This window comes from Aquarana catesbeiana, linkage group LG03 (genome assembly GCF_042186555.1).
Source record: "Aquarana catesbeiana isolate 2022-GZ linkage group LG03, ASM4218655v1, whole genome shotgun sequence".
In the NCBI taxonomy this organism is placed as follows: domain Eukaryota; kingdom Metazoa; phylum Chordata; class Amphibia; order Anura; family Ranidae; genus Aquarana; species Aquarana catesbeiana.
In genome coordinates, this window is record NC_133326.1 from 383,757,204 (window position 1) to 383,769,445 (window position 12,242).

General features: G+C 42.8%; 1 protein-coding gene across 1 annotated transcript in view; it reads right to left on the reverse strand.

The window, feature by feature from the left end:
- Positions 1 to 316: 316 nt before the first annotated feature.
- LOC141134571 (exocyst complex component 1-like) overlaps positions 317 to 12,242 on the reverse strand; it is an 85,860-nt gene continuing 73,934 nt past the window's right edge. Inside the window, exon 3 of the mRNA XM_073624055.1 lies at positions 317 to 571. Coding sequence (XP_073480156.1) covers positions 317 to 571 — 255 coding nt within the window. The remainder of the gene's footprint in view (positions 572 to 12,242) is intronic.

Below are 12,242 nucleotides of genomic sequence, written 5' to 3' on the forward strand. Positions count from 1 at the left end.
CAGGGCAAGAAGCAAAGCCTGCAGCAGTAATAAACAAATATGGCTGACCCCATATACTTACATAATTACAAATTAAGCATAAAAACATTTTAATACACATAATAAAATTGTTTACATGAAGCTGATTTCTTTAACATGTATATATAAATGAGCATTGATAGGACAATATTTTTCTTTGAAATGAAGTTACCGTAATTTATTGTGCATTTGCTACAAAATCATTTGTATTATTCGAGAGTCTCACAAATGATGCATTCATTTTCTGAATGGTGGTGATCTTGTACAGTCTTATGAAATTAAATACCTGAATAGTCTTTCAAAGACAGCTGCAGAGACAGGCGCAGCTAAAGGCCTTAATGCACAGTGTCACGTATAGCACTGCATCATCGGGGACGAATATAGATGTTTTTCCAACAAAATCGTTATCAAAATTAATCCACTGAAGTTCTTGTTGAAGATACTGTGTACTCATCTCACGTAGACAGCGGAGAAAGGCATATTTAGATGCCGTACTATAGGCTTCCAAAGTATAGATTTCAGTACTAAAATGTAAGCTGAAGAAAGCATTATCCTACAATAAAAAAAAGTAAATGTTCATTTTACATCTTACATGAGAAAATGAAAATGAATTTAGTTTTTAGTAAATTGTGTTTCATAATTTTAATTGTTAGAAAACCTTGGCAAAACTACAAGCATCAAGGAAATCTGTTAACAGTTTTCTTTTATCCACTTCAATACCCGGCTATAGTAAAATGACATTGTCTACTTTTAGAGGGGATATCTGAATGATGCCTGCAGCTAGTTGCATCATTCAGTTATCATTCTTTTTAGCCGGCGATTCTGTGCACGATAAGAACAATCATAGCGGCAGTTCCACCGTTTGATTGTTCTTATAGGTGTCCCCCCCTCCCGCCGCCATCTGGTGCTTCTCCGGGCTCTCCCGTGCCATCGGGGGCCCGGAGAAAGAATCGGCCGGCGCCGGATGAGGACGATAGAGATGACTGGTGACCAGATGGTCACCAGTCATCTCTATGACCGTCTGAGGTACTCGGAAATAAACAAAGCCGTGATCGCAGCTGTCAGCATGAGAGACCTGTCACATAGATTCCTATTACAAGGGATGTTTACATTCCTTGTAATAGGAATAAAAGTGATTAAAAAAAAATGTAAAAAAAAAGTGTAAAAATAAAAAAAATTAAGTAAAATTAAAAAAAAAAAAATTAAAACGCCCTTGTCCCTGGTAGCTCGCGCTCAGAAGCGAACGCACATGTAAGTCCCGCCCACATATGTAAACGGCGCTCAAACACACATATGAGGTATCACCGCGTGCGTTAGAGCGTGTGCAACTATTCTAGCACCTCCTCTGTAACTCTAAACTGGCAACCTGTAAAAAATGTTAAAGCGTCGCCTATGGAGATTTTTAAGTAATGAAGTTTGGTGCCATTCCATGATTGTGCGCAATTTTAAAGCGTGACATGTTAGGTATCCATTTACTCGGCGTAACATCATCTTTGACATTATACAAAAACATTTGTCTAACTTTACTGTTTTGTTATTTTTTAATTCTTGAAACCGTTTTTTTTGCAAAAAAAAGGCGTTTGAAAAATGATTGCACAAATACCGTGTGAGATAAAAAGTTGCAATGACCGACATTTTATTCCCTAGGGTGTCTGCTAAAAAAACATATATAATGTTTGGGGGTTCTGAGTAGTTTTCTAGCAAAAAAATTATGATTTTTACATGAAGGAGAGAAGTGCCAGAATAGGCCCAGTATTGAAATGGTTTTAAATCCACTCTTTTGTGGGATATGTAACATGAAATTTGTTTTGGATAGGGTAAAGAAGCATTAGAACATCTGCCATATGCAAACTGATGACTGTTTCTTTCATTTGAGATTTCCAATTACATCAAGTACCTGTGATCACATCAGTAAACTCTCCCCACTGAGGACACAGTAAATGCAAAGTCCCAACTGAATAAAAGTTATTTTAGTACTCTGTGTTCCTTCTGAGGAAATTGTAATGAATTTCCCATCTCCGTGACCAGACAGGAAGCTTAGAGGAATCTAAACAAGATTGGTTTGGAGTTGCACTTTAATTATTTGCTATACAATGCAATTATGGTCAAGCACTAACTTACTGTATGTGTCTGAGTTTCAATAAAGAGTCATTCCTTTGGATTTTACCTCACATCTTGTCTGTGTATAATGTTTGGGGTAAAAAGGGCAGGTATTAGTTCTCGGTCGGCTCGAAAATAGTTCGGAGGCACTCTTTGGTGGACGGAAGCACCTAATCGGCATGCAAAGCGGTTCCGTCACACTTACAATACAACTTCCTTATTAGACTCAGCATTTTACAAAATTGTTGTAAAGAAGACACATTTTTCAAAAAGTCTTCTTGTTGCTGGTTCCAAGCAGCAGGTGGTTACAACACTCTTATAAAACCATATATAAATCAGAAGAAAGACCAGAAGGCAAATTATCACCACAAATTAACATGTAATAAAGCAGAAAGACATTACAAGTTACTCTTTATAACTTGTAGTGTGTATATTCCTCAAAACAGATTAAAGTGTATACAATACCCTCATAAAATTAACAAAAAAGGAAGTGTGTAACTGTTAAAAAAGTGGGTCTGTGTGGAAAAATAGAGAATAAATATGATATCATACAGTCTTAAGCCACTTGTGGGTATGGGGTGCTGAAGTGATAAGATGGATGTCTTCCCTAGTGCAAATCTGTTATGTAAAGAAAACATTTACTGGCACCATTATCTTACTTAGCAACTCTTGCCTTCATACAACAGAGCTGGCTAGTGAAGAATGCTGTATACAAGCAAAAATACTTTGCTATGCTTAGGTAATGCTGGGAGTTAATTGAATGCTTGGTGATGTCATGTTTTGTTTCATAGGTATATATTGTAGTGGCATAACTGACATTATCAAGCAACAGATTAACCTTTAGCATTCCATTACCCAACTCATATATACCCTTGGAACAAACAAGTCACATCACCAGACTGGCACCCGTGTGTACGAGCTTCAATGCATACACAAGAGTTTGCCAATAGTGTACAAACTTGCCTTTCCTGTGATTTTTCAGTACATTGTACGAGCCGGACAATGTACTTCACTGTGTTTCTATGACACTTTTTGGATTGTAATTCCACCACTGGATTATGTTCATGGAAAAGACGTTTCATCAGCAGAGACTTTCTATTAGTCAATGGTACAGTTGTGAATATGAGAGACTGCTTTGGAACTGGTGTCTGAATAAATGGTCAGTCCACCCCAAAGGCATATTTCAGTAATGTGTTCGTGTTGGTGCACAGGACTTTCTATTAGGATATCATATATTACTCATATATTACTCAATGGTACAGTTATGCACATCAAAGACTGCTTTGGGGCTCGTGCCCAAAAAATTGGTCAATCCACCCAAAAGGAATATTTCAGTAATGTGTTAATGTGAGTAGGCAGAAACCCTCTCACCTTCTATTGCTCAATGACTGTAGTAAAACCCTTCTGCCGACATATCTGGCTCTGCCTGATATTGATTGAAAAGCAAAAAATTGAGTAACACTGCTGCATACTTCCTACACCAACGTAGTAAAAATCCAACAGCAAACAAGACTGAAGTCTTTTAAGATCTGCCGGATGATGCTGAAGATGTTTTATGAGTCTGTGGTGGCCAGTGCTCTCCTTTATGATGTTGCATGCTGGAGAAGCAGACTTAGGGTAGCCGACACCTACAGACTAAATAAACTGATTTGCAAGGCCAGTGATGTTGTTGGATTAAAGTTGGAGTCTTTAACAACAGTGATGGAAAGGAGAATGTTGTCCAAGGTATGTTTAATCTTGGACAACGCCTCCAACCCACTCCACGATACACTGGTCAGTCTTAGGAATAGGGATGAGCTTCGAGTTCGAGTCGAACTCATGTTTGACTCGAACATCGGTTGTTCGCCAGTTCGCCGAACAGCGAACAATTTGGGGTGTTCGCAGCAAATTCGTAAGCCGTGGAACACCCTTTAAAAGTCTATGGGAGAAATCAAAAGTGCTAATTTTAAAGGCTTATATGCATGGTATTGTCATAAAAAGTGTTTGGGGACCTGGGTCCTGCCCCGGGGACATGGATCAATGCAAAAAAAAGTTTTAAAAAGGCCGTTTTTTCGGGAGCAGTGATTTTAATAATGAAAACAATGAAAGTGTAATATTCCTTTAAATTTCGTACCGGGGGGGTGTCTATAGTATGCCTGTAATTGGCTCATGTTTCCCGTGTTTAGAACAGTCTGACAGCAAAATGACATTTCAAAGGAAAAAAAGTCATTTAAAACTACTCGCGGCTATTAATGAATTGCCGGTCCGACAATACACATAAAAGTTAATTGATAAAAATGGCATGGGAATTGCTCACAGGGAAACCCCGAACCAAAATTAAAAAAAAAAAATGATGTGGGGGTCCCCCTAAATTCCATAGCAGGCCCTTCAGGTTACGTAACAGGTGACCCCGCCCCCCTCTGACGTCACAGGGAATGCCCCAGGGGCCCCGCCCCCCGTTATTTAAGAACTGTCAGAAGAGGAGAAGCGTCACACAGCGGGAGCCTCCCATCATGCCATCATGTATGCGGAGCGGCCCGAGGAGAAGAAGGGAAGAAGACGCCACGGAGGAAAATGCCAGACGAGAACACCAGAGGAAGAACCAGAAGAACCAGAAGAAGAAGAAGATGGAGGAAGAAACCGAAGGAAGATAGAAGATAGAAGAAAGAAGATAGAAGATAGAAAAAAGAAGAAGTATTTAAATAAAGGAATTGTCAAAAACTGTCTCTTGTCATATTTAACATTTATGACAGTTTTTTTGGGAAATGGTAGGGGTACTTTTGTACCCCCTTACCATTTCACACAGGGGGGAGGGCCGGGATCTGGGGGTCCCTTTGTTAAAGGAGGCTTCCAGATTCCGATAAGCCCCCTGCCCGCAGACCCCCACAACCACTGGGCAAGGGTTGTGGGGATGAGGCCCTTGTCCCTATCAACATGGGGACAAGGTGTTTTGGGGGGCTACCCCAAAGCACCCTCCCAATGTTGAGGGCATGTGGCCTGGTACGGTTCAGGAGGGGGGGCGCTCTCTCGTCCCCCCCTCTTTTCCTGCGGCCTGCCAGGTTGCGTGCTCGGATAAGGGTCTGATATGGATTTTTGGGGGGACCCCACGCCATTTTTTTTTACATTTTGGTGTGGGGTTCCCCTTAAAATCCATACCAGACCTGAAGGGTCTGGTATGGATTTTGAGGGGGACACCATGCCATTTTTTTTTTTTTATTTTGTCCGGGGTTCCCCTTAATATCCATACCAGACCTGAAGGGCCTGGTATGGAATTTAGGGGGACCCTGCACGTCATTTTTTTTGAAGATTTTGGTTCGGGGTTCCCCTGTGGGGAATTCCCATGCCATTTTTATCAATTAACTTTTATGTGTATTGTCGGACCGGCAATTCATTAATACCCGCGAATAGTTTTAAATGACTTTTTTTCCTTTGAAATGTCATTTTGCTGTCAGACTGTTCTAAACACGGGAAACATGCGCCCCTTTACAGGCACACTATAGACACCCGCCAGGTACGAAATTTAAAGGAATATTACACTCTTATTGTTTCACTTTAAGCATTATTAAAATCACTGCTCCCGAAAAATTCGCTGTTTTTAAAACTTTTTTTGCATTGATCCATGTCCCCTGGGGCAGGACCCAGGTCCCCAAATACTTTTTATGACAATAACTTGTATATAAGCTTCTAAAATTATCACTTTTGATTATTCATGGTCGTGTCCCATAGACTTTAACAGTGTTCGCATGTTCGAACAAATTTTTTGCCTGTTTGCAAGTTCTGGTGCGAACCGAACCAGGGGGGTGTTCGGCTCATCCCTACTGAGGAATACTTTTAGTAGGGACGTGCTCAGCAACCTGGTCAAAATTTGGGGCTCATACGACCTATGGTTTCGGAGATACGGGGCTTCTTGTGCAACCTGTCAGAAGCTACATACAGAGCGGCCAGTTTAAATACAAGCTGGCACACTCTATTTGTAGCAGACTGAGAGGATCAGCTCACAGTGCCTCTCACTTCTTGTTATGCAGCGTACACACGGGCGGACTTTTTGACCGGACTGATCCGACAGTCTTTCCGACGGACTTTCGGCGGACTTCCAACGGACTTTCCCAACGAACGGACTTGCCTACACGTTATCACACCAAAGTCCGACGGATTCGTACGTAATGACGTACGACCGGACTAAAATAAGGAAGTTCATAGCTAGTAGCCAATAGCTGCTCTAGCGTCGGTTTTTGTCGGTCGGTCTAGCATATAGACGAGCGGACTTTTCGACCGGACTCGAGTCCATCGGAAAGATTTGAAACATGTTCCAAATCTAAAGTCTGTCAGATTTTTGACCGAAAAAGTCCACTGCAGGTCCGATGAAGCCCACACATGGTCGAATTGTCCGAAAAGTCTGCTCATGTGTACGCGGCATTAGAAGCACTGAGGTTATTGGACAGTTTGGAGCCTTGGACAAATGGTAAAGCACCATTGGAACAAGCTGTCCAATAAAAATGCTGCAGTGGAGGCTCTCCTCTCACTACAGTGTCATAGAAGAGGGCATGTGTCTAAAAGACAAACGCTGGTCCGGGGTGCTTTGATCAGAATAGGAGCCCGTCTTAAGAGGAACTTTTTGCTTGGCTGCGTAGTCTTGAGTGCTCCCATAAGGCCAGCCTTGCCCATACCACATATCAGGCTCTTCTTAGGGATTTGAGGATTTCCACATGCTCTATTTCACAAAGTGAAGCAAAAACGTTGTTGGCATGGGTACTGCGAGGTCCACGTACAAAAACCTACATCCCTCGTATCATGGGCACCTCAAGACAGAATCTTCATACTTCTTCAGTTATGGCGGCGGTGTTCAGATCCTTTTATGAAGGCCTCTACAACTTAGACTGTTTCCCCCCTTCGGATCCCCCCTTTGGTGATGGTGCCACCCCTCAGTCCTATCTTGCCTCCTCAGGCATGTCAGCTCCTCCTCTTGCAGTTCAAGAGGAATTAGAGGAATTAGAGGAGCCTATCATGGTTGAGGAGTTGGGAGTGGCCCTGGCTCACTCAAAGCTGAAAAAGGCCCCTGGCCCTGACGGCCTCACCCCGAGTTATTACAAAGTCTTTTTTGAGACCTTATCTCAACCACTGGTCTCTGCCCTAAATTTGATCATGGATGGGGAGTCCTTTCCGATCAACACACTGAGAGCCTATATCTCCCTTATTCCAAAGGAGGGGAAGGATCCATTGCGGTGTGCGAACTATCGCCCGATAGCACTCCTCAATACGGATTTGAAATTATTTGTGAAAATTCTGGCCAATAGGCTGCTCCCGCATATCCCAAGCCTAGTGCACAGAGACCAAGCAGGCTTTGTGCCCCTTCGCAAGCTGTGTGATAACACCATTCGGGTGGTGAATTTGATCTATGCAGCCAGATCATCGAATCGACCTCTTCTCTTGCTGTCTATGCACGCATGAAAGCCTTCGATCAGGTAAACTGGACCTTCATGCAAGCCACCCTAAAACACATTGGTCTCCAGTCCTCCATGCTGAGTTGAATACTGTCTCTCTATTCTAACCCCACAGCCACGGTCAAGGTCAATGAGACAAGATCCGACTTTTTCAACATCCATAATGGCACGCGACAGGGCTGCCCCCCGTCCCCCTTGATAATTATACTAATTTTAGAGCCTTTTCTATGTATGGTTCGGGCAGACTCGGGTGTTGCCGGCTTTCCAAAAGCTTTGGGGATGCATTAGCGGATGATTTGATTTTTTTCCGAACTGAACCACTTACCTCCCTTCCACAACTGCTCCAGTCTCTGCAGGAGTATGGTGTTCTCTCCTTTTTCCAAATGAACCTAATCTAAATCATCTGTTCTTAACATCACAGGGGACAGGGACATGATTAAATCACTACGCCCAGTGTTCTCCCTTCACTGGGCCACTGACTCGATCCGCTGCTTGGATGTTGACATCACTTTAGAGCCCTCCAATCTGTACCTGGCAAACTTTGCTCTGCTGCTTACCCGTCTTAATACAGATCTCCTCCACTGGCATTCACTCACGTTAACATGGTTTGGCCATTGTAATGCCCTCAAGATGACCTTGTTGCCTAGGGTGTTGTATCTGCTGCAATCACTTCCCATCCACCTTCCTCCAATGTTTTTTAAACAGGTGGACTCAATGTTTAGGGGTTTCCTCTGGTACCATCACCAACCTTGCATCAGACTGCAACTTCTCCACCTCACGAAATTGAGGGAAGGGGTGGGCCTCCCAGATGTGAAAGCCAATTACAGAGTGGCACATCTCACCAGGCTGGTGGATTGGCATTGCCATGCAGAGGCAAAACATTGGGTGGCAATGGAACTGGAGGACTCTAATGATACAGCCAAGAGCTGGACGTGGATCACATCGCCTCTCACAAAGGCCATCATTGATCACCCTACACTGGGCAGCACACTCCTGGTGGCCAGGGACACCTTTAAACATCCCTCAGTGTCACCACTACCCTCCCCTATGGTACCAGTACTTAGCAACCCAGACTTCCCACCCGGCCTCCAGAATCCCCATTTTCAGCGTTTGGTCACGACTCCATCTCTGTAACTTTATGGGCCCTGATGGCCAGCTTTCCCCCTCTGCTGGGGTATCAGCCGCAGACCCTCCGCTGGATTTTTGGAGTGGTATTCAGTTACGCAACTGAACAATGTGCCTGCAGACATTGGGCGCATCTCGCCAGCTCACGGAATTGAAACACATTTGTCGTCGGGGGGGGGGGCGGTCCGCCATAGCCTCTCAATAATATATGCCTCTTTGATTCAGCCGGCGGAAGGCTATGTGCCACCCTTCCTATCCGAATGGAAGTCAGATTTAGGCACCCAGTTCACTGACACCCAGAAGGAGAAGATCTTCCATTTGGCCCAAAAGTCATCTATAGCTACCTGGATCCAGGAGACAGGTTACAAGATTTTGACCAGATGGTACAGAGTCTCTACCACTTTACATTGTTTCTTCTCTCGGGTTCCAAGTGTATGGTGGCGGTGCGGGAACGCTGAGGGAACGATGCTTCATATTTTTTGGAATTGTCCTAAACTTGAGCCCTTTTGGCGTGAGGTGATCTGCACAAACACCTGACAAATGTTGATCTGGAAGGGAACCCTGCAGCCTGTCTACTTCACCTCTCAGAGAGAACGATCAAGAAGTATAAGGCCTCCCTTACAACCCAGCTGCCGAATGTGGCCAAGGCATGCATCCCCCTCTGTTGGAGATCGGAGAACCCCCCATCAAAATCTCTGTGGTTCTCTAATGTGAACGAATTGAGAGACATGGAGTACCTCACCGCTACCTTGCACAAGAGACCTGGCGTCCTTGGAACCATTTTGTGTACACCGACGACTATATCCAGAAGGTGGCACAATCGAATTGACCTCCTGGATTTAACTCCACCCCCTGGGCGAGAGGCCTTCTCTGCATTCCTTCTTTCTCTCCCCCCCCATCCCATTCCTTTTCTAGTTATGGGGACATCTAATCCCCCAATCCTTTCCCCCTCTGGCTGCTTTCTCTCCTCCATCTTTCTGACTCAGTGATGGGCTATTGAGATATGGTGTATATCCCTGTCTATATTTTGCCCTTTTTATTATCCCATCACTGGGCTAAACAGGCCTTAGGGAAGCATTATCTCCTGTCATGTTAACAAGGTTCTAATCTAAGTTGCTCCACTTTATTGTATCTTAATGTTTTGTTTTTTTCTGCATTCAATTATATATATGTCTTGGGTCTTCCATTTAGTTGTTTGTTGGGCTCCACAGCGTGATGCACTTCTCATTATCCTCACAACAGTTTTTGTGACCATCTATATTGTGCAGCGCTGGGTGTGTTGTTCTACAACTCTGCTTATGTAACCCATTCTGTGCTATTTGACTGTGATATTGGTTAGCATTGCATACTTTGGCTGTTGTGTGTAACTGTCTTTGGAAAAATAAAGGAATTAAAAGACAAATGCTCCCTTCCAGCCCAGCCCTCTTATTTAAAAGGAAAAAACATGGTTTATGGGTATAAGATTTACCCATAATCCCATGTTTTTCTCATATAGTCAGGCCCCGTTCACACCTATGTGAATTAGATGCGGGTAACATCGCATCCAATTCGCAGGACATTTTAAAATACCTTCATTTGAATGAGGCTGGTTCACATATGTGTGTTGCATTTGTACTGTGCATTGCCCAAAAAAGTGTGCGTTTTCTGGCCATTGCGGTGCGAATTACAAGCACATTATCTTCTATGGGAACGCATCTGATTCGCAGATGCATTCTGTTGTGAACAGGCATTCTCTCCTTCTCCTCACTACACCTCCCCCCCTCAACCCCCTCTCCCTGCTCAGCTGATCCGCAGATAGAACGGAAAGGCACTGCTGAACAGCTTCTTTTTCTCTTCGCAGAGAAAACGGAGCTGGAATTCGCATCGGACTGGTGTGAACCCGGCCTTAAGAGGGTGGAAGAGAATCTGCTGCTTGCTGAAAAGGTACTGTTTTAATCAAGCTAAATCATATATTATTATTACTTCAGTAATTTGTCTATTGAGCCGCCTGCTTGAGTACAGTTTTTGAAATATACTAAATTACCTTAAAAACAATATATAATAATTATTTGTATATTACTTACTTATGGTATTTAACCCCTTGCCACCCAGGCCAATTCTGACACTTCTCTCCTACATGTAAAAATATTTTTTTTTGCTATAAAATTACTCAGGACCCCTAAAACATTATATATATTTCTTTGCAGACACCCTAGGGAATAAAATGGTGGTCTTACAACTTTTTATGTTACACTGTATTTGTGCAGCAATTTTTCAAACACGTTTTTTTTTTTTTTTTTTAAATATTGTTTCATGAATATAAAAAAAAAAAAACACTAAAGTTAGCCCGATTTTTTTTTCTATACTGTGAAAGATGATTTTACGCCAAGTAAATAGATACTCAACATGTCACGCTTTAAAATTGCACACACTCATGGAATGGCACGAAACTTCGGTACTTAAAAAATCTCCATAGGCGTAAAAAAATTTACAGGTTACATGTTTACATGAGTTACAGAGGAGGTCTAGTGCTAGAATTATTGCTCTCGCTCTGACATTTGCGCGTATGTAACCTGTGTGTATCTGGCTCTGATACTAGCCAGTGCCTCACCAGCCACTTACCTCACTGCACGTCCCTGACCTCCAGTGATAGATTGTTAAAACCATCATGCACTGCAGAGTGACACATGAAATCATTTTTGTCTGTGGGCATTAAATTATATAGTTCTTCTCTGTGACTGCTGGATGTGAGAATGTAATCAGGTTTATGATCTAGAGTTTTTATGTTGTATTTACTGTATATTATGTTGGTTTTAGGTTACCTATGTGTAATGATTTTTGGGTAATGTTAGAGAAAGTGGTATAATATTTGCATTTTGGATTTTCTGTTATTTTTTTTTAATCAATGTTATTTGTTCCATGTAGTATTTTAATAGGATTCTATGGTTGATTACGGTATAGTATTAATTTAGTTGTATGTGGTATTAATTGCTGTTATTGGTAATGTTATTGTTATTGTGCCTTATTATTGTGTTTGTTGTGTTGTGTTTGTTGAATGTAACTGTATTTTAGTAATTTCCCTTTGGGATTAATAAAGCATTCTGAATTTGAATGCCTTGCAATATCCACCAAAGATTGATGAAATGGGGAACACAGGAACCTACATTTTTTAACATAGTAACCTAGATATTTAGTAAGCTGGAGATGTTTTAAAGTGGTTTTAAAATCAGAAGGTTTTTTATCTTAATGCATTCTATGCATTAAAATAAAAAGCCTTCAGTGTGCAGCAGCCCCCCTCAGCCCAACTAATACTTACCTGAGCACCGTCTTGATCCAGCAATGTTGCAGCAATGTCTCGGCTGCCCGGGACTCCCCTCCTCATTGGCTGAAACAGCAGCGTGGCACCAATGGCTCCCGCTGCTGTCAATCAAAGTTAGTCGGCCAATGAGGAGAGAAAGGGGGTGGGGCCAGGCCACAGCTCTGTGTCTGAATGGACACGGGGAGCTGTGGCTTGGCTTGGGTGCCCCATAGCAAACTGGGGCACCCTGTGGGGGCACTCAACAGGAGGGAGGGACCAGGAGCACCGAAGAGGGTCCAGAG